This window comes from Zootoca vivipara, chromosome 17 (genome assembly GCF_963506605.1).
Source record: "Zootoca vivipara chromosome 17, rZooViv1.1, whole genome shotgun sequence".
NCBI lineage: Eukaryota > Metazoa > Chordata > Lepidosauria > Squamata > Lacertidae > Zootoca > Zootoca vivipara.
In genome coordinates, this window is record NC_083292.1 from 29,332,495 (window position 1) to 29,359,548 (window position 27,054).

At 46.1% G+C, this 27,054-nt stretch overlaps 1 protein-coding gene across 1 annotated transcript; it reads right to left on the reverse strand.

The window, feature by feature from the left end:
- VSIG8 (V-set and immunoglobulin domain containing 8) lies at positions 1 to 26,186 on the reverse strand. Its single transcript, XM_035099309.1, has 7 exons — positions 25,975 to 26,186; positions 13,243 to 13,421; positions 11,803 to 12,004; positions 8,446 to 8,610; positions 8,179 to 8,301; positions 6,331 to 6,559; positions 1 to 3,919 (listed from the first exon to the last, which is right to left on the reverse strand). The coding sequence occupies exons 1-7, from the start codon at positions 26,021 to 26,023 to the stop codon at positions 3,439 to 3,441; spliced, it is 1,428 nt and encodes a 475-aa protein (XP_034955200.1). The 5' UTR covers positions 26,024 to 26,186; the 3' UTR covers positions 1 to 3,438.
- Between the last annotated feature and the right edge of the window lie 868 nt (positions 26,187 to 27,054).

The following is a 27,054-nucleotide window of genomic DNA, read 5'->3' on the forward strand; positions in this document are numbered from 1 at the left end:
TTGAAGCATTAATTAAAGGCAGATGATTTATTGAACCACAAAAATATTCAGGAGCCTAGTGCATTTTTTAGGCTATACAGCCCTCCTTCAGGGAAATATCTCAGAAGAAATTAACAATCCTTATTACATTTAATTGAAGGGAACTAACCATATACAGTACACATTTTTAAAAACATATACACACACACATACACACAGAAGGATAATGATGATACTCAAGTATACAGTTACAAAAATCCTGCATCTTGAACTGAAAAGGGCTTCTTAAAATAAAAAAAGAACATTCATTCTCAAAAGCATTTTAAAATGGCAAAATGGTTTCCAAACATGACAATTTACAAACAGAAACATTTGCTCATGTGGTCTGTCTTGCGAAGGAGAGGGTGTGATCTCTTCGAAATCCTTGTATGGCAAGAGAGGACAACACTTTTTTTTTGGTCAAGAACCGCATTCCCTCGTGAGTAATTTGATGGGGCCGCTTTTCCTGTGGGTGCAGCCAAAGCCAACAGTGGGCAGGGTCAAATCCTCTCTCCCCTCCCCATTTTTTCTCTCCCTCTGACATCCCCTTCTCTCTCTCTCTTTCTCCCCTCCCCCCCAGGCCGTCAGGGGAGGGGCACATTGTTCCTTACCAGAAGTCTCAAGCTATTCCTTGCATAGGACTTTTGAAAATCAGACTGATGGTCACATAAAATTAGACTGAGGACTGCAAGTGGACCTATGCATGAAGGAGGAAGAGTTTGGATTTGACTACCCTAAGGAGTCTCAAAGCAGCCAACATTCTCCTTTCCCTTCCTCCCCCACAACAAACACTCTGTGAGATGAGTTAGGCTGATAAGACTTCAGAGAAGTGTGACTAGCCCAAGGTCACCCAGCAGCTGCATGTGGAGGAGCCGGGATGCGAACCCGGTTCACCAGATTACGAGTCTACCGCTCTTAACCCCTACACCACACTGGTCACCCGTTCCTGGTGAATGGAATTCCAAGGGCAAGAAAGACAACTGCCGTAGTAAATTTAAGAGTAACATTTAGCTGTGGAGCTATTTATTTTATTTTTCACCTGCCACTGTAATTGACCCTGTCTATTTCTGCGTGCGAAACCACCTCCATCCTTTAGAAAAGAAGGGATGGCAAACCACCGACCCAGAGGTCAGGTGGGGCCCTCAAGGCCTCTCTGCCTGGCCCTCAAAACTCTCCCCAGGTCACACCCTTCCCTGAGTGATTTTGCAGGACAGAATGTGACTTTGAACTCTGATAACAGAGAAGTGAGTGAGCTTAGTGTGTGTGTAAAAAGTAGTCCACTGTTTTACATTTGTCCCTCCCCCCCCCACAAATCCACACAGTTGCCTCTGGCTCCACCCACTACGGTCACACGGCCCTCGGAAGGTTGTCTGGGAGGAAATGCGGACCTTAGCCTGAAAAATCAGTTCCTTGCCCCTGATTTAGAATGGCATATGCACAGCTGGGATACTGTTCTATGAAGATTTCTCCAAAAGCGAGCTCCACTGAACTGAGTGGGACTTGCTTTTGAGAAAATATGCAAGAGGATCGGGCTATTAGAAGAGTTTGTATTCCACTGCTGTAGAAAGTGTGCTTAGGAAAACAGGATTGTTACAAATGCCATTCTGTAGTTTAACTAATACTGTTATCATTTCATATTGTGCTCTTGTTTTCTGAGAAGCATTCATTCATAAAAACAAAAAAAGCTGCTAAAATAACAAGCCTAACTCTAATAATACTCAGCATTTGTATGGCGCTTTTGCGGGATGAAAGCATTCCTCATACATCGTCTTGTCATAATACTTACAACTAATAATGTTTTGAGCGCTTGATTTGGGGGTGCTTGCAAAAGCGAGCTCCCTCAGTTGAAGACTCGCTACTCGAACTCAGGAGGAGACTAGTATCAGTGGCAGAGACATCAGAACAGGGAAAAAGTACCAGATGTGGTCTGCAGGCCAGATCCCCCCTTTCTCCTACCCTTGCGGGCCAACTTTGACAGTTAGGAAGGGCTGGCCACCTGCCAATCACCTGAAATAATGATGATGTCGGCTGACAACTTGAAAAAGGCTCAGCTTTGGAGTCCATTTGCATTGGATAAAAACAACTTGGAATTGGACTTCAGAAAGTGAGACCTTTCAGCGCTTATCAGCTGATGGGCGCCGAGAGACATCACTTTGAAATCCCTTCGCAGGGGAATTCAATACAAAATGCTTGCAGACAGATTTCAATGTGATGGCAGTCTCACGCCATCATGATGTTGGGAGTGGGTAGGTATGGGGTAGTTTGGGGGGAGGAAACGGCCTCGTGGGTCAGAGATTCCCCACCTCTGTCATTCACATTCCCATCACCCCCAGCAAGAAAAGGGGGGTATTTGCATTGTTTCCAACAGGGAAAAGACCCTCCAAGAGAAAACGCTCTGGTGGAGCTCTGGGGAACCCTCTGCCACGGCCTTCCCTGCTCCCAAATTTGGATTGGTGTTGGGTCTAAGGAAGGGGAAGGTGACAATGGTGGAGGCAAAACCCTTTTTGGGTTGAATTTCAGGATGCATACCTTCCTATGGAAAGGAGGCCAATATATTAGGATAATTCCAATGGTGCCAGTAATGGGGCTGAGGCAGAGACAAACTTTGAAGGCTTAAAAATAAAGTGCATTGGCCTCCTTCTCACTCTAACGGTGAGAGAAGGTTTATCTCATGGGGAGCTGCTACTCCTTCCCATTCCTATTCAGCCAGAGTGGAAGTCCATACATTGTCAGGGCTGGGCTGTAGGTAAGTGTCTAAGGTAAGCCAGGAACCAGAGGTCATAGGACAAGCCAATAATCAAGACCAAAGAAGGGGAAATGAGAAGACGGGGACAAGGAGCAAGCCAGAGGTCAGGGCCAAAGGTCAAATCAGGAGACGGGGTCAAAGAGCAAGCCAAAGGTCAGGGCCAAAGGTCAAATCAGGAGATGGGGGTCAAAGAGCAAGCCAAAGGTCAAGGCCAAAAGTCAAATCAGGAGATGGGGGTCAAGGAGAAAGCCAGAGGTCAGGGCCAAAGGTCAAATCAGGAAACGGAGGAGGAAGCCAGAAGTCAAGGCCAAAGAATAGCCAAGGATGCTCAGGAGGTCCTCATTGCTCAAGGCTCAGCTGGGGCAGGAAGCATCTTTGCACTCCTTCCTGCCCTGAAGGATCCAATAGCTAGCCTGGGTGGGCAGAGTCAGAGCAGTACCAGAAGGTCCTTGATGGAGAACCTTGCGACCTGCAGTTCTGTGATTCACCACACAGGACGGTGGCACACAGACAGATCCCAACAGTGGCTGGTACTTGTAGACAAACATGAAGATGGGAGGCCGGCTGATGAGTTTGATCTCCAGCTCTGAATGAGAAGTCGGCATTATCTATCCCCAGCATGTGGTGTGTCATCATTCCCTGCCCCACCCCACCCCCTCCGCCCGGCATCTGCCTCATATCAAGAGCCCTTCTTTGCTTGCTGATCGCATCATGACTACGGTGCCCTTGTAGGGCCTGGTGTTTCCATCCTGCCAGCGGATGCAGCCGGGATCCGAGGCGGGCGTGGAGAATTTTTGGGGCTCAGAGTAGATCTGATGCCTCGGACTGGATCCTTTGTAGTTGTCCCCCTTGACGTATCCAGGAACAGAGTCGATTGCTCCGGGATAAACATCCTTCCCTTTAGTGGGGTAGTAGTGCTCAGAAACATCTCCTTGCTCCGAGCTGGGGGGAGACGGGATTTCGGGGGCCAGGACGACGCTCACGTCACTGTCGGGGGGAGACGTCATCTTCACCTGAACGATGGGGGTCGCGTACTTGCGGCACTGCGTGTACTGGGATGTCCGCGTCTGGTAGCCCCCAAGCAAGGAATGGAGGCTGCTTGCGCGACTGAATGCCTGGCTGCACGGTCTGCTTGGGGGAGCATCGGCATCCACACTGCAAGAAACAGGATTGGCGGGGGTGGGGGTGGGAAAGGAAGGGGGGGAAACACCACAAATCAGCTCAGGGTTAGGTGAAACGTATGACTCCTGCAACAAAATGTTGCAGCACAGGGGCTTTCATCCTGACAAGCGTCCTAACCAGCCAGCAATGTTCCATTTCATGAGCGTGAGAACAAAGGAGGCTGCTTTAAAGAATCTGGTTTTAGCTTATCGTTTATCTCAGTTCTTCCTTCTGAATGTTTTAAATCAGGCATCCCCATCCAGATGTTTTGGACTACAATTCCCATCATCCCTGACCACTGGTCCTCTTAGCTAGGGATCATGGGAGTTGTAGGCCAAAACATCTGGAGGGCCGCAGTTTGGAGATGCCTGTTTTAAATGCTTGCCTCACAGTAAAGTGATGGACTATGCTGAATCAGCAAATTTAAAAACTAAAAATAAGAGAACTTAACGATGGCTGTCTTATAGAAGAATGGAAGCCTTTTTTGGATTAGTTAAAGAAATATTGTAACATGATGAGTTCGCGAGCAGGATTTGAACCATGAGCAACAGAAAGAATTGGAGGTTATTGTAATTAAGGTTATGGTATACAAGAACGACAACATAGTGCAGCAAAGAGGTGGAATAAAAAACACCATGGAAAATGGGATGGGAACCCGATAAAACAAAAGAAAAAATTATTGTGTATTGAAAGGATTATGTGAAAATTTGTGGAAATTTAATAAAATGTATTTAAATGCCTGTTTCTTTGCAGTAATTTGAATGTTTTGCTCTTTTTGTAATGTGCTTCTTACAATCAAGCAGTATATACAATGCTTTAAAATCTATAGCAAGAAATACCATATTAATAAATATATACTGAATGAGACGATTGGCCCTCCTAGCGCAATATTGTCTACACTGATTGGCAGCAGCTGTCCAGGCTTTCAGGCAGGGGACATTCCCAGCCCTACCTACTGGGGATTGAGCAGGCACCTTCTGCATGCAGAGCAGATGCTCTACCACTGAGGCTCTGCTTCCCCCCCCCCCCCAACACACACTTCTGCAAACCTCATTATTCCCCAGAGGGTGGTGATACTTTCCTGGGGAAGGGCTGTAGCCCTTTCCCTTCCTTTTAACCCACCCAAACGGGTGGCTGTCACCACATCTTGTGGCAGGGAGTTCCATAAGTTAACTAGGTTATTGTTTTGCTACCCTGAATATGAGTCCTAGGGGCTGGTGTTGCTTTGAATACCAGCACTGCCTGTCCTGGGAAGGGACCTGCCTACTGGACCTGTATATTTGTGAATAATTTGTAATATCCGTGCATTATGAAGCCATTACATTTCTCTCTCTGCACAAGGAAATTGAGCCTCTTAATTGTTTCCTCTAACTGCTTGGAGAAGGGAGGAGCACAAAACCATCACAGTTGATTTAGGAATTCATAGCCTGTTCTTCCCATGCTCAGAGCAGTCCATTAACAATTACTCATAAAATTCATTTGTTTACTCCTGGATTCCCTGCTTGGCTTTTTTTTTTTTTGGTGTTTCCTATTCATTCTTTTGCTCTGATTAACCTTGGAAGTCCCTCCCCCCCGCCCGCTTTTTTTTTTTACTTCCCTGGCTGTCTTTTAGAAATTATAGTGTTTCATTCTTCTCCGACGCCCCCACTTATTCCAATCCTTCCTTTTGAGATGGGAGAATGGAGATGAAATTTGATTCTGTTTGCTTTTAAAGAGTGAACTGGCCCAATTTGCACTTCCCAAAACAATTCATGAACCAAATCACAGCCATCCTGTGATGTCTGCAATTCTCTGGAGTTTGCAGAGCTGTAACTACAGTGGTGGTGGGAGCTAGCCAGGTTTTTTTGCCCTGGGAGAAGCCTCCCGGGGGCGCCCTTGAGGCTCTCAGCCTGTGTGTGTGTGTGTGTGTGTGCAAATGTGCTTGTTGTTGTTGTTGTTTATTCGTTTAGTCGTGTCCGACTATTCGTGACCCCATGGACCAGAGCACTCCAGGCACTCCTGTCTTCCACTGCCTCCCGCAGTTTGGTCAAACTCATGTTCGTAGCTTCGAGAACACTGTCCAACCACCTCGTCCTCTGTCGTCCCCTTCTCCTAGTGCCCTCAATCTTTCCCAACATCAGGGTCTTTTCCAGGGAGTCTTCTCTTCTTATGAGGTGGCCAAAGTATTGGAGCCTCAGCTTCACGATCTGTCCTTCCAGTGAGCACTCAGGGCTGATTTCCTTCAGAATGGAAAGGTTTGATCTTCTTGCAGTCCATGGGACTCTCAAGAGTCTCCTCCAGCACCAGAATTCAAAAGCATCAATTCTTCGGCGATCAGCCTTCGTGCTTGGGGGTTGCCAAATGGGCTCTTTGACCCGGGTGAAATAAAGGCTAGTCTCGCCCCTGCCTTGGGCTACAATACTCACCAGATCTCGCTGGCTTTGGTCTCCTGGTATTCCTGCTTCGGCTCCTGAGCGCAGCCAGAGCAACAGCAGTCCCAGCAATAATCCTTCCCGCAGTAGCAACCTGGGCAACCGCTACACCAGCTTTTCCCGCAGCAGCACGAACAGCACCAGATGATCCCCCCAATGATCAGGGCCAGGGCCAGGAGGGCGATGATGACGGATCCTGCGATGATCAAACCGCTGCGGTAACCTGCAATGAAAGGGCTCTTCAGTGACTCTTTTTCTTGTTCCCTAGCACAGTGGTATACCTCGGTTCTCGAACGGCTTAGTTGCCGAACAAATCGGCTCCAGAACACCACAAAGTGAGTGTTCCGGTTTGTGAACGTTTTTTCAGAAGCCGAACGTCCGGTGCAGCTTCCGCTTGAGTGCAGGAAGCTCCTGCAGCCAATCGGAAGCTGCGCCTTGGTTTTCGAACGGTTTCGAATGGACTTCCGGAACGGATTAAGTTCGAGAAGCAAGGTACCACTGTATTACAGTAGATGCACTATTTAAGCCTGATTTACTTGCGACATTACAGCTTGGTGTGGTGGTGGGGAAATGAATGAATGAATGAATGAATGAAGAGCAAAGGGGAGAGGAAACGGCCAGAAGGCGCCACCCGAGATCTCGCAAAGACCCTATGAGATCTCGCATGACCTTCCCACGTTTTGTTGCTGCAGAAAGAGGTTATGAACCCTCTGCCTTGCTTACCGAGCTCTGCGAAGGTTGCTCAAAGAACTCTGTGGGGCTCCTACAAGATATTGTGGGGCCCTCTGAGATCTTGTGAGATTTTGGACAGCCCCTCTGGGAGGCTATCTCACCATCACCTAACATTCCCATGAATCAATTTTCTTCAAAAGTAAATAAAATATCTGCCGCCTCTCCTGGGACCCCTTTCATGCTTCTTATTATATATTTAATAATAATAATAATAAATAATTTATATATTTTTATACCCCGCCCTCCCCAGTCAAAAACCGGGCTCAGGGCGGCCGACACCAACAGAATTACAATAAAACATAAAAACAATTAATTAAAATACAGATTAAAATACAGGATTAAAATTTAAAACGCAGCCTCATTTCAAGTAGTCCACAAGGTAAAAAGGTAAAGGGACCCCTGACCATTAGGTCCAGTCGTGACCGACTCTGGAGTTGCGCGCTCATCTCGGGTTGCGCGCTCATCTCGCATTATTAGCCGAGGGAGCCGGCGTATAGCTTCCAGCTCATGTGGCCAGCATGACAATGCCGCTTCTGGCGAACCAGAGCAGCACATGGAAACGCCGTTTACCTTCCCGCTGCAGCGGTTCCTATTTATCTACTTGCATTTTGACGTGCTTTCGAACTGCTAGGTTGGCAGGAGCTGGGACCAAGCAACGGGAGCTCACCCCGTCACAGGGATTCGAACCGCCGACCTTCTGATCAGCAAGCCCTAGGCTCAGTGGTTTAACCACAGCGCCACCTGGGTCCCCTGCTATTTATTTAGCAGGATTTATATACTGGCAAACAAACAAACAAACACCCCTCGAAATGATTTACATAAATCTTCATTAAAACAAACACCCCAAAAACCCAACTTTAAAAACAAAACATGTAATAAAATTTAATAAATTGTAATAAAAATGTAATAAAACAACATGTCTGGGCAGCTATGAAGCTGGTGGGATGTGGGGTGGGGGCACGTGCAGCCCTGTTTTTAAATGGACACCCCCCCCCAAAAAAAAAATGAAAAGTAGTGCTGAACAAAAATGCCCCCCATTCACTCTCCCACATATCTGTGACAGTTTTGTCTTGATAAGTTGCCTTAGTGACAAACCCCGCCCTCGCTTACCTCCGCCAAAGGAGATGTCCACGGAGCAATAGGCCACGCCAACGTTATTCCGCACGCTGCACTGGTAGGTACCCACGTGGTCTTCGCACAAATCCCTGATGTGGAGGTCTCCAGGGACAGAGCCTGCTTAGCAGAAACAAGAGTGTGAAGGGCTGGTTAATTGGAATGCTTCTGAGAAAGTTCAGACAGCCTGATCCTCTCCCAAGCCAGGTCCGAGGATGTCCCTGTAGTTTCCCTCCCCCTGCTGGCCCTACTGTTGTCACTCACCCATTGATCCTCCGGGGGGCATCCAGTCCCTGAATTGATGCCCGTGCGTCATGGACCACTGGTAGGTGAGGGGCGGCGAGCCCGTGGAAGTGAAGCAGCGCAGCGTGACATCCGCCCCATAGGCTATGTCACCGATGATCGAGCATTGGGGGAGTAGGGGTCTTTCTAGAATGGCAGAGAGAAGACATCAGTTTCCTATTATGGCAGGGAGCCACCAACCTTTCTAGATCAGTGAGCGTCATAAACTTTTAAGGGTACACACACATAGTAGACAAAACACACTCCACAGAAACCCATCTATCACCCTTCAAAATATTAGGGAATATTCCTTGAGAAAAATCTCTTTGGCAAACAGAACAATCCCCAAAAGCCATTTTGACTCTCCCGAAATGACCTCAAATATTCCTCTGCAGTAGAAGGAAGGAAATGGGGGGAAGCTGTCCAATTGTCTTTTCACTTGCAAATCCCGTTAACAAAACTGCCTGGAATCGAGGGGGCTTACCCCCTTCCCGCAAATCCAATCTGGCAAGTTTCTGTTAAAATGAGCAAACTGTCAATAGGTGTAAGTTTGTAAATAAGAGATTCAGGAACTAAAGCATCTTCAATCTCAATGGAATAGTCAGGCTGCCCAGGAAATGCCATCAGTGACCATTATCAGGTATCCTGGCAGACAGGATTTATGTTAAATAAAAAAAATTCCTTCAGTAGCACCTTAAAGACCAACTAAGTTTTTATTTTGGTATGAGCTTTCGTGTGCATGCACACTTCTTCAGATACAGTGAAATGGAAGTTTCCAGGCACTTATGTAGAGAAGGGGTGGGGAGGGGTGGGGATGGGGAGGGGGGATCACTCAGAAGGGTGGTGGAAATGGGTGATTGACTGACTGATAGCTGTTGATGACCGCAAACGACTGCAAATGGTTTTGCATGAAAAAGCAAGGGTTGAGATGGCTGAAGATCGCTTATCATGTATAATGAGATAAGAATCCGATATCTCTGTTCAAACCAGGTCCCTCCATGGTTTTGAGCTTGGTGATAAGTTGCAATTCAGCAACTTCTCTTTCCAGTCTATTTCTGAAATTCTTTTGTAGTAAGACAGCTACTTTGAGATCTTGTATAGAATGTCCTGGGAGATTGAAGTGTTCTCCTACTGGTTTTTCTGTCTTCTGGTTCCTGATGTCAGATTTATGTCCATTTATCCTTTGGCGTAGGGTTTGGCCTGTTTGTCCAATATAGAGAGCTGAAGGGCACTGTTGGCATTTGATGGCATACACAATGTTAGAAGATGAGCAATTAAATAGTCCTGAGATGGTATGTTGGATGTTGTTGGGGCCAGTAATGATGTTGTCCGGGTGTATGTGGCAGCAAAGTTGGCATCTGGGTTTATTGCAGGCTCTGGTACCAGTGTCCATGTTAAGTCTGGTGGTTGTATTATTGTGGGTGAGGAGTTGTTTAAGATTGGGTGGCCACCCAATCTTAAACAACTCCTCACCCACAATAATACAACCACCAGACTTAACATGGACACTGGTACCAGAGCCTGCAATAAACCCAGATGCCAACTTTGCTGCCACATACACCCGGACAACATCATTACTGGCCCCAACAACATCCAACATACCATCTCAGGACTATTTAATTGCTCATCTTCTAACATTGTGTATGCCATCAAATGCCAACAGTGCCCTTCAGCTCTCTATATTGGACAAACAGGCCAAACCCTACGCCAAAGGATAAATGGACATAAATCTGACATCAGGAACCAGAAGACAGAAAAACCAGTAGGAGAACACTTCAATCTCCCAGGACATTCTATACAAGATCTCAAAGTAGCTGTCTTACTACAAAAGAATTTCAGAAATAGACTGGAAAGAGAAGTTGCTGAATTGCAACTTATCACCAAGCTCAAAACCATGGAGGGACCTGGTTTGAACAGAGATATCGGATTCTTATCTCATTATACATGATAAGCGATCTTCAGCCATCTCAACCCTTGCTTTTTCATGCAAAACCATTTGCAGTCGTTTGCGGTCATCAACAGCTATCAGTCAGTCAATCACCCATTTCCACCACCCTTCTGAGTGATCCCCCCTCCCCATCCCCACCCCTCCCCACCCCTTCTCTACATAAGTGCCTGGAAACTTCCATTTCACTGTATCTGAAGAAGTGTGCATGCACACGAAAGCTCATACCAAAATAAAAACTTAGTTGGTCTTTAAGGTGCTACTGAAGGAATTTTTTTTATTTTACTTCGATCCAGACCAAAACGGCTACCTACCTGTAACCAGGATTTATGTTGTAGACCACCTCCTGTGGTGTATGTATGGTCTTTGGGTGGTCTTTGGCTAAGGAGTTGGGCAATTTCAAAAGTCTTTAAAGGTTCCTGCACACTGGTCTCTTTTACATCCTTGCAAGGAGGGGAGGGAACTCTGTTGCAACAGAAAATTAAATATCTGCCTTGCTTTCACTGCATCCTGCCTCCATCCATTCATCTCTGACCGATCATGGACTCAGGGGACTCAGACCCTTGGGGAGTTGGGCAGAAAAACCAAACCCCCCAATTTTTCCATAACAGTGGGCATATATGTATTTTTTGATGAGTGCTGTGGGTACCACCCTTTCTACTCGCTTCTCTCCCTCCATCCCTCCTGCATATAATTTGCATTCCACACCTGGTTGGATGCTACCTATATGTTCAAAGAAGGGGAACCTCAAGGGACCAAATATGGCCTTTCAGGCTTTGCTAGCTCACTCTCAGCTTTCTCCTTCCCTGGCCCTACTTTGCACGCCAAGGGCTTTTGCAGAGCAGGAATATGTTCTTGAACTCTGATTTAGGGCTGCGTCTCGTGCTAGTCCTTCTCAGAGTAGACCCATTGAAATTAATAAACATGACCCACTCGGAATAATAGAATCGTAGAATTGTAGAGTTGGAAAGGAGCCAACATGAAGTTGTCACATACGGGGATCGAACCTGAAACCTTGGCGTTATCAGCACCATGCTGCAACCAACTGAGCTATCCAGGCATTCAACTTGGGTCCATTGATTTTAGTAGGTCTGCTCTGAGCAGGACTAGCATTGGATACAACCCAATAACTGCCTGGACTGAAGACAGAGAGGCGTGTGTTTGGAAGCTAGATAAAAATTGCATTCATTGCTCTGCCCACTATTGCCTCTGGCCCCCCACACCACTGATAGTGGCCCTTGGAAAGCTGTCCTGGAAGGAATGTCGCCCTCGGGCCTTTCCCCACCCCTGCATTAAAAGATGAGGATGTGCCCTCTGAAACTTGCTTAAGGCTAACCCCTCCTGTGAGGCGATACCACCATCACCCCAAGAATGGAACAAGAGCTGAGGTCCACCTTGTACAGTGACGGTCACTTTGTGGCTGGCTTCTGTGGTCTTCTTCACTGTGCATTCGTATGTGGCTGAGTCAGTGATCTGCAAGTCACGTAGTTGCATGGAGGCATCATACAGGCTGGGATCTGGAGAGATGAAACCCACCCTCTGCTGGAGATCAGGAGGTCCAGGGTAGTTGACACGGTTATTGTGGTAACTCAGGAGCTTGTGAGGAATCAGACAAGGAGAGGTTGGTGGGAAACACATTGGACAGAGGAGAGTGCATTTTATGATGCTAGTCCTTATGACGGAGAAGTTATGTTTTGACATCAGCAATACCCACAGAAATCTCTGAAGCCAGAGGAGTGTGCTGAGTAATAGTTTTAGCAGCTGACCCAGCCTAGCTTAGCCAGAATCTTTTATTCAAACCAGTAAAAAATGGCAAACTAAAAGTAAGTCATGCAAATGCCCATCATTTGCATATTTTGTACAGGTGGGAGAGAACAATTCCTTAGGGACATGGGATTTTGCTTAATTATTTAGCATTGTTGTTATTTAACTGGGGGCAGAGGCTCTCTTCTACTCCCTGTGTGATGACAGGATCGCAGGAAACACAACTTTCTGGAGACAACCAAACTACCGGTACTTGTGTGCCCATTTATTGGGAGCAGGACCCATAGAACTCTGTGGGGTTTACTTCTGACTTGCCATGTTGGCTCGGCCTACAACGCTCTCCTAGCAATGCAGGGATCTCAATGCTAAGGCGTTCCTCTCTTTCTCAAGATGGGAGACTGAAACCCAGCGATTTCAGCGGCCCACGTACGCATTGCCAAAAACGGAGGGCACAAATCTGCGTAAAACTTGTATATGCTATTTTCTATTTATAGATGCAACTAAATTACTAAACTGTAAACAGAAATACAATCCATCTCACACCGGCGGGGAAGACTGTGACCAGGTGAATGGTTTGCCTGCTCAGTCTGCCACCCAGATGCTCACTGTCAATAAGCATCTTCAGCACCCCTGTTCTGCCTTTTTTATGTTTATACTGTGCTTGGACCAGGCAACTCTTCAAGAAGAGCAGGAAACTCCAACATGGCTCCCATGAAAAGGCTGAATAAATATCCCCTCAAAAATCCACAGTGCTCTTCCTGCTCAGTCAGCCATTTTGTGACTGGCGCCCGTGATACTGCCTCAAAATAACAATTATAATAATATTAATTATTATACTCCGCACATCTGACTGAGTTGCCCCAGCAACTCTGGGTGGGGATTCTAAGTGTGCCGATAGGCCCCCCCCCTTAAAAAGCTGCTGACCCCTGAATTAGCAGATGCCTTCAAATAAGAGGGCTGTCCTCCCTGAAGCAGAACCCATGACCACCCTACCAGCAGCCTCAGCAGTCACTAGATGCCCATGTATGCCAGGGAGATGAGGACACAGGGTTTGAAAACCACAAGCTCACCGGGTAATCCTGGGGATGTGGGCCTGGCTTCACTTGCTTCCATTCAATGTCCCAGCCATTGTCCGGAGTGTCATCTTCTGGGTCTGATGCAAATGGGCACCCCAGCTTGACAGACTCCCCTTTGGGAAGGTAGATGACCTCCTGCCCCCTTTCCTTGATCCTCACAGCAAAACAGGAAACTAAAAAGAAAGAGCCACATAGCACATTAGTCTGGGTTTTTTTAAAAAACAACCAAATTTTTATTGGTTTTTAAGCAAATACAATAACCATTAAACACTTATCCAGCAGTACAGCTAATAGCATTTGTTTTATCCATTGTCTCTAGACATAACACTTACACATTCAACATTCAAACATATTACTTAACATAAGCTCTCCACTGAGAACACTGAGCAGCTGGTGTAAGAAGATTTCGATTTTTGGTCATTGACGCAGTTAAAGAAGGGGGTCCCCGTTTCTTGGAAGGTGTCTCTAATCATTAGGCTTTTAATTGCCCTCCTGTGTCTGGTGAGACCTTGCTGTATCCCAGATAATATTCTCCCAGACCGAAACCAGGTTTTTTTTCTACCAGAAAAGGTTTCGCAAAGTGTGGTGCCTTTCATAAGAACGCGGCAGAGATCCACTACCACAGAATTCCTGACAGGCCGTCCAGTCTGAGCTTTTTTTTAAAAAAAAAATATTTTTATTTAACAAAACAATTTATCAATCAATATAGCCAATTAAATTCCCCCCTTTTTAGGCTTCCGGTCTGTCGCGCCGAGGAAGGAGGACGCAGGGACTTCGCGTTCCGAAGTCCCTGCCTCTCGGAGGGGGGAGAAGCCCGCAGAGCGAGCGGACTCCCCACAAAAGCACCGGGAAGAGCGTCCCGGTGACTCACGACCCAGCAGCTGCTCCATTCCGCGAATCCTCCGCTGCCCGAGAGCTCAGTAGAGCGATCGAGAGCCAGCGGAGTGGAGAGCGATCGAGAGCCAGCGGAGTGGAGTCGCGGGAGCCATTTTGGGATCCATTTTACCTCCGAGAGGCGAAGCTCCGAGTCTTCACCCGGCAAGCGGTGGATTCTTCCAAAAAAAAAAAAAGAAGAGACTTACACAAAGTAAGTCAAATTTACATTTGGACTTTTAAAAAATTAATCTCGAAAATTGGAGAGATTTTTTTAAAAAACGGAAGTCAATCTCTTCCTATTGGCTAATTGGGAGGCGCATTAAATACCCTCAAGCCGAAAAAGGAAAAAAGTTTTTGGATTGTGAACCCGAGAGAAAGAAAGACTTTTTCAACCCTTCTCAGCTCCCGAGTCCGGCACCCCTTGAGGTTCAGCATTAATAAGGGGAAAGTATTTTGACAGCTGTCAAAAGCTGTCAAAAGCTGTCAAGTTGCTAAAAGACTAAGGAAATCTATTGCGTTGCTGTGGAAGTAAAAATTTGGAATTGGGACTGGATTTTTGATGGAGTTAAAGACAAAAGAGAAGATCAGCCAAGATGGAGCCGACCATGTAAAAGCAAGGAATTTTCCAGCACCCTTTGCCCTCTATCTTCTGCCTGTCTGCGGTTAAGAGAACTATGAAAACAAAGTATTCTCAAGCCTTCCAGGTGGCTGTGCTGAATTATCTACAAATATGGGAGGACATTTACAAGGAACGACAACATTAGAAAATTAGAAAATGAGGTTCCAGATCAGGATTTGGACAATTTTGACTCTGATAATTTTGACTCTGAGACAGAGTATGAGGAGCAACAATTTGATGACAAAGAAGAAGGTGATCTGGACCATAAAAAATACTTTGTGGATGAGGTAAAACAAGGATTTGAAAAAGAAGAACAGAGTGACAAGGAGAAGCAAACTGAAATGAAGATTAATGGAAAGAAGGAACCTGGAGGGACTGAAGTGGGGAGTTATGTCATTGTGCGAGAGGAAAGGCAGGGGGAGGGGGGAATAGGGGTCTGGAGTTGCAAGGGGGAAAGAACTGGTGTGGGGTGAGAGTGCTAGCTTAAAGGCTTTTTGGTTTTTGAATGACGGTTTCTGACATCTTGGCTTGCTTAAGGAATGCTGATCCAATTGGGGGAAAAGATATCGGGAGGGGGGAATGAGAGTGTTGTAAAAATTGACCTTTCTGGAGGGAGTTTGAAGATGGGCTGAGGAAAGAATTTTTGGAATAATATGAAAAAGTTTGTGTTTAGATAGGTGTTTGAGTGGAGAGCTGCCTGTCTCTCTCTCTTTACTCGGTGGCACCCAGTGGCAGGGGGTGCACTGGGGGGAGGGGAGGGGAGGGGGTAGAGGGAAACCCAGACACAAAAAATGGAACCTTTGAAGTGCTGGGCCCCGCGAGTCCCTCTTGTGGCAGAAGAGGGCTCGTGGGAGGCCGGCACGAAGAAGGAGGAGGATTAAGTTAATAGGGTAAGAATAAGGTTTTGAATTAGAGTAGAAAACCCACCATAATTAATTAGAGAAGTTAGGAAGACCAGGAGGAAGAGATTTGAGGAAGTCACAATTACAATGTTAAGAAATTAAGATTTGGGAATTTATAGTTCTTTTTTTCCTTTTCTTTTTTCTTCTTTTCTTATTGTCTTTTTGTTGTTGTTTTTTGTTAAATTGGATTGTTATGCTGAAGAATCAACTGGGGGAAAACCAAGCCTCAGAGAACCTCCATCCCTGTCCTCTCAGTGGCAGGGAGGGGATGAGGGGGGAGGAAGGAGGGGGGAGGTCAAACCCAGCCAAAAATGGACCCCTTTGTTTCCCAATGCTCACAGGTACTACTGGTGGCGGAAGTGGTCTTGTGGGTGGAGGGAAATTGAAGGGACAGAGTCTATATTCTATGTTATGTTTGTCTTCTTTGTATAAAAACCAATAAAATTATTATATATATAAAAAACGAAACCAGGTTTTTTTCTACCAGAAAAGGTTTCGCAAAGTGCGGTGCCTTTCATAAGAACGCGGCAGAGATCCACTACCACAGAATTCCTGACAGGCCGTCCAGTCTGAGCTTTTTTTTTAAAAAAAAAAATATTTTTATTTAACAAAACAATTTATCAATCAATATAGCCAATTACATTCCCCCCTTTTTATACCCTCCCATCCCTCCCTCTCCCACCCTCCAGAGAATTCCCTCAGCTCCCCCCTCTGATTTGTTTACACATATTATTCTCTGCATGTTATAAAGTTGTACATATCATTGCCTTATCTATCCTATGTTCTACTAATAAATTGTGGGTGTTTATTCAAAACCTGCCAAGGAGTCCAAGTCCTTTTGTTGCCTTTTAAAATAGTTTGTAAAAAGTTCCCATTCTTCCTTAATGTCACGGTTGTCCTTCTCTCGTAATTTATATGTTAACTTTGCCAATTCCGCATAGCTCATCAGTCTTTCTTGCCATTGTTCTTTCGTTGGGATTTCCTCATTCTTCCATCCTTGTGCTAACAATACTCTTGCTGCCCATCCAGTCTGTGCTTAAGAACCTGTCATGAAGACCCACCAACCTCTGAGCAAGACTCTGTTCCACTGCTGAACGTATTGTCGGGAAGTTCTTCCCAACATTTGTCAAAAATCCCCTTCCTTGCAATTTGAACCCACTGCTTTGCGACCTCTCTGAAGCAGCAGAATCCTGCATTATCTATGCGACAGACATTTGGAGATGGCTATTGGTGCTGTGGGTTAAACCACAGAGCCTAGGGCTTGCTGATCAGAAGGTCGGCGGTTCGAATCCCTGCGACGGGGTGAGCTCCCGTTGCTCGGTCCCAGCTCCTGCCAACCTAGCAGTTGGAAAGCACGTCAAAGTACAAGTAGATAAATAGGTACTGCTACAGCGGGAAGGTAAACGGCGTTTCCGTGCGCTGCTCTGGTTTGCCAGAAGCAGCTTTGTCATGCTGGCCACATGACCTGGAAGCTGTACACCGGCTCCCTCGGCCAATAACGCGAGATGAGTGCCGCAACCCCAGAGTCGGTCACGACTGGACCTAATGGTCAGGGGTCCCTTTACCTTTACCTATTAAGACAGCATCTTAAAAAGCAGAGACATCACCTTGCCGACAAAGGTCCGTATAGTAGTTAAAGCTATGGTTTTCCCAGTAGTGATGTATGGAAGTGAGAGCTGGACCATAAAGAAGGCTGATCGCCGAAGAATTGATGCTTTTGAATTATGGTGCTGGAGGAGACTCTTGAGAGTCCCATGGACTGCAAGAAGATCAAACATATCCATTCTAAATATGCTTGTGCCACCTTTAAAGTGGGGCGGCGGGGTGGGGTGGGGTAGGGGATAGAAACCTCACCAAGCACCATACAATTAAAATACCACAATGTACAAACAGCAATTTGTGGGGTTTCCCTTGAAACGTCAAGGGCAGCCCTCAGAAACCTCAGCTGGTCTAAAACACATTTACTGGGGTCAGGGATGATGAGCGATTTATTCCAACAACAAGTCCCCCCACCCCCTGCTTTAGAGACTGGATATTTATTACTTGCCTACCATAATTATTTTTTACTTTGCTTTTCCACACTGATTATTATGATGTTTTATTATGCTTCTCAATGCAGCTGCTTTTAAGCTGTTTTACTGCTGGCTTTTACTGCTGTTTCTTCCTTTTAATGTACGGCTGCTTTTATTGTGTTTTTCGATTTCCCTAAGCCACCTTGCCCTAGTTCGCATGACACAGTAAGCCAAAGTGTGGCTTATCGGGGCAGTGCAAATATGGGCCTCGAAGCGCAGAGCCCCTTTGCCCTTCCTGGGTCCTTTTCGACTGCTGCACCATACTGAGAACGCTATCCAAACTGGGATTCATAATCTTTCTCCTCACTCAGGTTTAAAAACGAGGTTACACAGAATGGCACACTGGGATTTAATTTATTAGCAAGCTTCCTTCAGCTGCTGCCCTTTCTTTAGAGAGGACTCAACACAGCTGCTGCAGTAACAATATTCCTCCTCAGGAAAAAAAGGGTGGGTGCCCATTTATATATTGGTCATCTTCTGCCCACTGTAGCACCCTGTAAGTGGCAGCCATTTTGAATTATCCAAAGTTCAACAAGCACCTCAGAAAAGGGCATTCTGAAGGGAAACAATGCAGTTGCTGCTCCGATTCTCTTTCCCACGTACAAAACAATAATCATAATCATAATCACCACTCAAAACATAGTTGAAACAAAACAGGCAATTTCAATGGCTATGGAATAGTCCTTGTCAGTCCAGTATGGCCCTAAGCTGATATTAGGATCATTCCCTACCCTTTCGTTGAAAACACAGCAAGTCTCTGGTGCTTGTTGTACTTAGTCATACCTGCTGTGAAAACTGAGATCGTTGTCTAGGATTAAGATAATAAATGGGTATTATAATAGTTTAGAAACATTCAGAAACCTGTTCCCCAACTCTATATAATTAAAATTATGGGATACCCTCCAACAGTCCTTGTTTACTTGGAACAACCCTGATTTTCTCGGCCTTGTCTCCAGGAAATCCTGGTTCCTGTAGACTGAGGAATTGAGTAAAGAAAAGGGTGTAGGCTTGTACATTTCCCCAAATGGGAAACATCCAGTTTGGGAATCTGGAATATACTTGGAGTCCTGTAGTGACTTCATGCTCTTTATTGCAGCTTGTAAAACAGTGAATGAAGCGCCCCCCCCCCAAACCTCAGGCTTTTATATACATTATTTACACAGTGAGTCCCATCTGATTGGCTGATTCTGCTTCCTTCCTGGAGCCTGATTGGTCTTTTCCTGCAGGCCAATCAGTTGTTGCATTCTAGGATCCTACTTGCCTATTGTTCTAGGATCCAAGCTTAGTACAGTACATAACAGAATCGGAGCTCCGCATGAGGAGCTCCACTCAAAAGTGTTGTCAACACCCAAAATGATCATAATAATGATAAACCATTGGTGGAAGGGAGGTTCAAGTACACAAAAGGCCCATCTAATCTAGCATCGTGTTGGCGCCACGGGCCAATGAGATGCCTCTGAGAAGCCCACAAGTGGGGCATAATAACTGCAACAGCCCTCTCCCCACATGCAGTTCCCAACTACTAGTATTCAGAGCGTATATATCGCCTCCGACAGTAAAGGCAGAACGCAGCCATTGTAGGGTCTGATAGTCTTATCTCCCACGAATTTGTCCAATCCTCTTTTTAACCTCTCCATGTTCGTGGCCCTCCCATACAGCTGGTGGGAGCGAAATCCATGCAGAGGGCTAGCCTTGTGGGCCAGGCCGGCCCTCCCATTAGACGGGTTGAAACTCTTGCCTCAGGCGGCAGTTCACAAAGAGCAGCAGACTGGTATCCCTCAACCAGACCACCTGCTCAGCCACTGTTTTGCTTAGTCACCCTCTGGCCGGACCCCCCCCCCCCATCTCCCTGTGCTTGCACTGACATAGCTCTGTGGCACAGCATCTGCTTTGAATGCAGAAGGCGAATTCGTGGCAGGTTTGGCTGTGGAGAATACTGGAGTAGGTGGCCTAGCGTGGACTGACTCAGTAGGATGTAGCTTCTTCCGTTCCTAGTGAAGTATGAGGAAGCAACAGCAAAGGTCACTGAGCTGGTGGCGTCAGTGGCTACAGCACATCCCGCCAGTGGGTAATATTGCAGCCATTTTGAAACTCCTTTGCTGAGGGAGATAAGTGAGATCTCTGCAAGGATGAGGGGGAAATGGCTCTGCACTTTCTCTGCCCCTTATGACTCAGACTCCATTCTGCACCAGGAGCCCTTTGCTTCTAACTATTGTCACAAACTTTTTCAGCAGGGGGCCGGTCCACTGTCCCTCAGACCTTGTGGGGGGCCGGACTATATTTTCGAAAAAAAATATGAACAAATTCCTATGCCCCACAAATAACCCAGAGATGCATTTTAAATAAAAGGACACATTTTACTTATATAAAAACACGCTGATTCCCGGACTGTCTGCGGGCAGTTGGGCCGGATCCGGCCCCTGGGCCTTAGTTTGCCTACCCATGGTTAAGAGTTCGGGTTTTAAGATGGGTGCCAGAACCCCCTAATCTAGCAAGTGCTAGAATTTAATACAGATTTCTAATGCTTGGAATAGCCAGGCTAGCCTTCTGCTGAGGTGACAGCCTGGGTGATGAGCCATTAAGCGGAATTCAGGGTTTCAGTGCGAGACGGCAAGTGGGCAGGCCTCCCTCCCTCCCTCAACGGAAAAAGCCAGAGTTTGGAGCAGAGGTAGCAGTGATGTGACCTAGAGGTAAAGCAGCAAGCTGGAGAGAGAGTCAAAGCAACAATTGAGACCAATGTTTGATTTCTGTTTGAGTCCAAAGCTGTACTGTAGCTATGGGAGAAACAAGACCCTTTGGGGTATTAATGCTGTGAACCCCTCCACCGTAGGCTCAGGTTGCACATGTGCATAAATAAACCATACAGTGATACCTCAGTTTACGATCGCTGCGGTTTGCGATCGATCGGTTTGCGAACGCTGCGGCCCCGGCAGTGCTTACATCCGGGTTCCACGACACGCAGGTGCGCAGAAGCGATCTGCGCGGTGCACGCATGCGCAGAAGCGCTCTATCGGCGCTTCACGCACGCACAAAAGAGGCACTCCATTTATGGACTGCTCGGGGAGTGACCGGCTCCCCGGAACCCATTGCGTCCGTAAACCGAGATACCACTGTATATCCCAAAGACACCACAGTCTCCTCTGTGGAAAGCGTGAACCCTGGGAAAGCGCCTGGAACCCCTGAAATCTCACACCACACAGAGATTGGGGTGGTGTGCAACACCACGGTGTCAGAAGTGGAGTTTCCAGAGTGTGGGTGGGCAGCTGAAGGACTTGGGCAGCAAACAGATGCAGTCAGTAGCTGAAGGCAAGGGGGAAGATGGTGCCTCAGAGAAAGGCGACCAGGCTAGAGCTGTGGAGCTGCTGCTGATCGATTTCTCCATTCCTTTGGAGCCTGCTGTGGGGAATGGGGCACAGGAGGAATTGTGAACGTGCAGGAGGAGCAGCCAGCACCTGAGGAAATGATGGTGTTTTACTTGGTGGAGGAAAACCTATGTGCATGCAGCTGGCTCCTGGTGAATTGGTCGAGATAAACCCCTCAATGATTTTGGCCCTTGGGTGCCCTGATATGGCATTGCGGGGTGGGAACCAGTTCCTATACTGGGTGCAGGCCTTAAGTAGTCCGGGCAGCCAGGGTCATCCAGGGTCCCATGAGTTTGGGGGGCAAGAGGCACAGTGAGGGTTATTTTCCTTTGTTTGGGCCCGTGAAGCATTTGAGAGACATTGGAAGTAAGCAGAGGTGGTGGGATTCCTGGCCTCCAATTTGGGCGGATTGAGCCACATGATCCTGAATATAAGGACATGTGCCAGGACTTTGATTTGCAGTTTGGGGCAGGGGATGAAGTGGATGGGCAGCAAGAGGAAGAAAGAGAAGGAGACCCCCAGTGTGCCCGTGAGGAAGCAGATGTGCTCCTAGAGTTGGGTCTTGAAGTCCTGCTTGCAGCTACAGTGACTGTTTTGGGACTGGAGTGTGTGTCTGGAGCCCCTGATCCACAATCTGAGGTGAGCCGAAGTGAAAGTGAAGGGCTCCTAAAAGACTGATCCTGTTATTTGAGCCTCCAAGTAGCTGTTAATCTACTAGGACTGAGAACCTTTGTGAAATCCCAAGAAAAAGAGCCATGTAGGAAACTGGCGTGGGGGTGGGGGTGGTTATTGGGACTGCTTACTTATTCGCTGCAGGGATCCTCCTGCAAATTTTAGCATTTATTATTATTATTTTAAAAATGCTGTTATTTTTGCATGCTGGAAACTGTAATGGTTTTTAGGAATTGTAGTACCACCAGGAAGAGCAAGGGTAATGAAGCTCTAGTACTAAGGCTTGCATCCTGGCTTAAACGTGTTGGAAGCCCATTATTTTGGGGCTGCCAAATGTGGGAGACTGGGTAAGCTGCTTTGGGGTGCAGAACTGACTGGGAGTGTGCACCAAGGAGAAAGAGGGAGGCCTTGAGAGATCCTGATCGACTGGAACTCGCATGAAAGAAATAAACTGTTACTCTCCTGGTGTTGGATTAAAAGTGTAATCGTGTTTTATTATTGGTTTTTGATTATGTGTGTTCTAATGCCTTTGCTAACTTGCCTGCTATTTATTTTGCTGTTGTTTGTACATCTGGGAACAGGTGTTCTTGGGGAGAGGGTAGTGTTATGAGTTAGGAGAGTCAAACTGGGTGCCAGACGGCTCTAATCCCTGGATCCAGAAAGTTATAGAACTTAATCAAGGCTTCTAAAACTTGGACTAGATAGGCTAGCCTCCTGGTGATGAGCCATTAAGAGGGATTAAGGGGCTCGGTGCGAGACAGCAAATGGGCGGGACCCCCTTGTTTGAATCCAAGGTTGCAGTTATGGGAGAAACATGACCCTTTTGAGGTGTTGATGCTGTGAACCCTTCCATCGTAGGCTCAGGTTGCATATATGTGTAAATAAACCATATATCATAAAGACACCGCAGTCTCCGCTGTGCATAATTCCAAAAGGAAACATGAAGAAGAAGAAGAAGAAGAAGAAGAAGAAGAAGAAGAAGAAGAAGAAGAAGAAGAAGAGGAGGAGGAGGAGGAGGAGGAGGAGCTCCATCTGGTACGCAGGCTGAGTCCCTACCTGCCCACTGACTGTCTCTCCAGAGTGGTGCATGCTCTAGTTATCTCTCGCTTGGACTACTGCAATGCGCTCTACGTGGGGCTACCTTTGAAGGTGACCCGGAAACTACAACTAATCCAGAATGCGGCAGCTAGACTGGTGACTGGGAGCGGCCGCCGAGACCACATAACACCGGTCCTGAAAGACCTACATTGGCTCCCAGTACGTTTCCGAGCACAATTCAAAGTGTTGGTGTTGACCTTTAAAGCCCTAAACGGCCTCGGTCCGGTATACCTGAAGGAGCGTCTCCACCCCCATCGTTCTGCCCGGACACTGAGGTCCAGCTCCGAGGGCCTTCTGGCGGTTCCCTCACTACGAGAAGCCAAGTTACAGGGAACCAGGCAGAGGGCCTTCTCGGTAGTGGCACCCACCCTGTGGAATGCCCTCCCACTAGAGGTCAAAGAGAACAACAATTACCAGACCTTTAGAAGGCATCTCAAGGCAGCCCTGTTTAGGGAAGCTTTTAATGTTTGATGGATTTCTGAATTTTAATGTTTGATGGATCTCTGTATTTTAGAATTTCTGTTTTGTTGGAAGCCGCCCAGAGTGGCTGGGGGAACCCGGCCAGATGGGCGGGGTATAAATAATAAATTATTATTATTATTATTATTATTTGGATTTGATATCCCGCTTTATCACTACCCGAAGGAGTCTCAAAGTGGCTAACATTCTCCTTTCCCTTCCTCCCCCACAACAAACACTCTGTGAGGTGAGTGGGGCTGAGAGACTTCAAAGAAGTGTGACTAGCCCAAGGTCACCCAGCAGCCGCATGTGGAGGAGCGGAGACACGAACCTGGTTCCCCAGATTACAAGTCTACCGCTCTTAACCACTACACCACACTGGCTCTCAGTAAGCCCTCGGTAAGCACCTGGAAGCCCTGGAATCTCGCAGCGCTTTGAGATTGGGGTGGCATGCAACACTATTCTAATTAACAGCAAGTTGTGGACATCCTCCACTTGTTTGCCCAAATTAAGGGGTGCGAAATTGGGGTCAATCTCAAGCAGGCAGCATGCTTGGGAATCTTCCCCGAACACCTCTTTCTCCTGCTTTCCTTCCTCAAGAAACTCACATTCCCCCCCCCCACGACTTAAACCACTTACTGCTCAGTACCCAGCTGCAAGAAACATGAGAGGATATACAATTCCATTTGCTTAGATTAGAAGAGGAGGCAAATTGGGGCGCGGGGCATTTTTCAGGAAAACTGAGAATGGGGAGAGCAGATGAGATACTGCGAACTAATTGAAGGGAACCAAGGACATAAAATCCACACAGAAACATATTAGTGTTTGTTCTAACTTGCTTGTGGGAGTAACTCAGAGGCTGTGAATGAATGAAGGATGACAACAGAAAGAGAAATAAGAATTACCAGAAGATTTGAAATGTAGTAGGATTATGATGTTGATTAGAGCCCTCCAAAGTTTCGAAGCATGGGGAGTCCCCCCAAAATTATAATTTGGCAGAATATTTGGATTATTTGATATGTATATGTATAATGTGGAACATTTGATGTGATTTGATTGGATTGTTAAAATGGAAAATTTAATAAAAAAATGATATTTTTTATAAAAACACACACACACATACCCCAAAAAAGAGAATGGGGAAAGCAAAGACAATAATGGGCAGAGCCAGGGACAGATATTCTTGTTCAACTAATCTGGAATGCCATGATGAAAACTGAAGGAAGACAATCTCAGAAGGGGAGTTCCCAATCTTATGCAGATCTGCGCAGCCGAAAGTCTAATTGGGTTTGCTTTCAAACAGGAATACCATGGATACCACCCACCACCCACTAGGGCTCCTTTGGGGGGAAGGGTAGAATATAAAGTTAATAATAATAGTAATAATAATAATAATAATTTATTACAATACAGCTGCTGTTCTGGAAAACAAAGTAAGTCCCTTCTGACCATAGCACACACAAACATCATAGAAGTCTACCAGTTTGTTTCCAGACAGCTGATTGGGATTATTTCCCACCCACAAGCCAGAGTAAAGCCACTGAAGTTAATGAGCACAACTAACAGGTTCATTACTTTCAACAGGTCTACTTTGAGTAGAACTTAGGTACAATTTATCATCAAGTAAAACGCTGCCCGTTCTAACAGTTTCACATGGCAAGAGGGGGAAATGCTTGCAAAAACCAGGTAAATAAGGAGGAAATGAACAAGAAGGAAGAAACTCTGGCAGGATGGAAGAATAGGGCAGCCTCAGGAAGCAAGGCTGGAGCATTCATGAGCTCATTGCTTCCTCTCTCTCTTTTTTTAACCCCCCCCCCAAAAAAGTAATAGAATCATAAAATTGTAGAGTTGGAAGGGACTGCGATTTATATTTATAAACTGAATTGATATTAAAATGTAGCTTGCAGGCAGGGGGCTTTTTATCTGTGCAAAGCTCCACACTATTTCAAGAGCAACCTCCCCCCCCCTATTGTTGGCACAGCCATTATTAGTTAGCTGAATGGTGACTGGGGACAGGCAGGGCCTTTTCAGTGGTGGCACCGCTGCCCCAGGACGTGGTTGCCAGGCTACTCTGGATGACCACATTACGGATGTCCTTTGGCGCTTTTCCTTCTCCAAGGCTTTTAATGATTAGTATCACTGCTTTTCTCTGCATTTATTTATTTATCTATTTAAATTTATTCCAATCTGCTTACCTGCATTTTTTTATTATGATAAAACAGAATAAATTGAATACAATCCTTTCAATTAAAAATGATGGCATTGTAAAAAAACAATGTATGCTAAATTGTGCTTTTTAAAAATAAAATAAAATCCTCCCCTCTGCTTAAAGATTCTTCCGGTGTACACTTATCCTCACAACAATCCTGTGAGGTAGGTTAGGCTGGGTCACCAGAATGGGGATTTGAACCCGGAACTCCCTCTAGCCACTGACACCCCAGCCACTACACCACACTGCTTCTCATCAATGGCAACACTCTTTTTCTTCATCGTAAAACAACATAAAATATTGGGTTCTCTAGCGGGCTATTGCCCTTTAGTTTGTGCTCGCCTCTTCTTTGTCACTTTTACAGCACAGAAATTAAATGCAGAAAGAAAGAAAGAAAGAAAGAAAGAAAGAAAGAAAGAAAGAAAGAAAGAAAGAAAGAAAGAAAAGGTAGCCTTACCTAGCATCACGCAGAAGACGAGGGATCGGAAATCCTTGTTCTCTGGCATTGCAAAAAATATATATGAAGCTGGACTTCTGTGAAGAGCGGGTGCTGAAGAGGCTTGTTGCAGGCTCCAAGGCAGGCAGAGTCTGTCAACTGATGATTTGGAGACGAGTGTCAAATGTTCTCCTGGGCTCACTTAGTCTGCGCTGTCAGGATTCCTTTGGGCTGACTTGCAGCAGGTGACTGAGGGCCTCCAAACTCTGTAAAAGGAGCCTGTGACCCATCCCAGTTTCCTTTGAAGTAATTGCAGCGCACACTTAACAATTAGGTCACACTTTCATCTGAGAGGTTGCCAAACACAGAAGCACACACATACATACACACACACACACACAAAAAAAAAAACCAAGGATGTGTGCAAGTCAGGTCCCTTGCTGGGATCCACACGCCTAAACTTTAGGGCAAGTCCGTTCAGTTTTCTCAGCTCTATTATTTTTTATTTTTTAAATTATCCTAAAATAATACGTTGCAAAGAAAACCACACAGCTAGTTGCTGCTAGGCTTTGGATCCAGGATGTGGCACAGAGCACTTGAGGAAGGGAGCTTTTCCTTTATTTTGATGTATTGTGCAATTAATATACAATAAACGTGCTGCCCTGTAGTACATTTCCCCTCCATTGTGCAATTCGTTTGATTATTATTTTTTAACCACTGAATTTCAAATTTTTCTTCACACAGATGAGCACATTTTTAATCTAAAACACACATTTTGGTATGTTTCTGAGCTCCATAAACAGCAACATTCGGAGAAGAGGATTGTACTTTTGACCTGTGGAGTAGTCCAGGAAGTGAGGATAGGGTCAATTTGCTTACAAAATGTCCATTCAAGCATCGCTGGTCTTAATTCTGGCTCAGAATCAAGCTAACTTCAAACCACTGTCTAGGATCCTGGCTGGTTTCCCTAAACTACCGTATGAGGTTTGGATGCAAAGACAAACCATAGTTAATTCAAAATGGACGTGGGAGTGGCTCACCAGGTAGGTCAGAAGAGCATCACCTGGCAGGTGTGAGAGATGGGTGATGCAGCGGTGCTGT

Excerpts from the sequence above, each read along its gene's own strand:
- VSIG8 (XM_035099309.1), bottom strand. The coding sequence starts at position 26,023 with ATGCCAGAGAACAAGGATTTCCGATCCCTCGTCTTCTGCGTGATGCTA. Across the intron at positions 8,611-11,802 it reads AGTGACCGTCACTGTACAAG|AAAGACCCCTACTCCCCCAA; the intron begins GTGGACCTCAGC and ends CTGCCATTCTAG. Across the intron at positions 6,560-8,178 it reads GGACATCTCCTTTGGCGGAG|GTTACCGCAGCGGTTTGATC; the intron begins GTAAGCGAGGGC and ends CTTTCATTGCAG.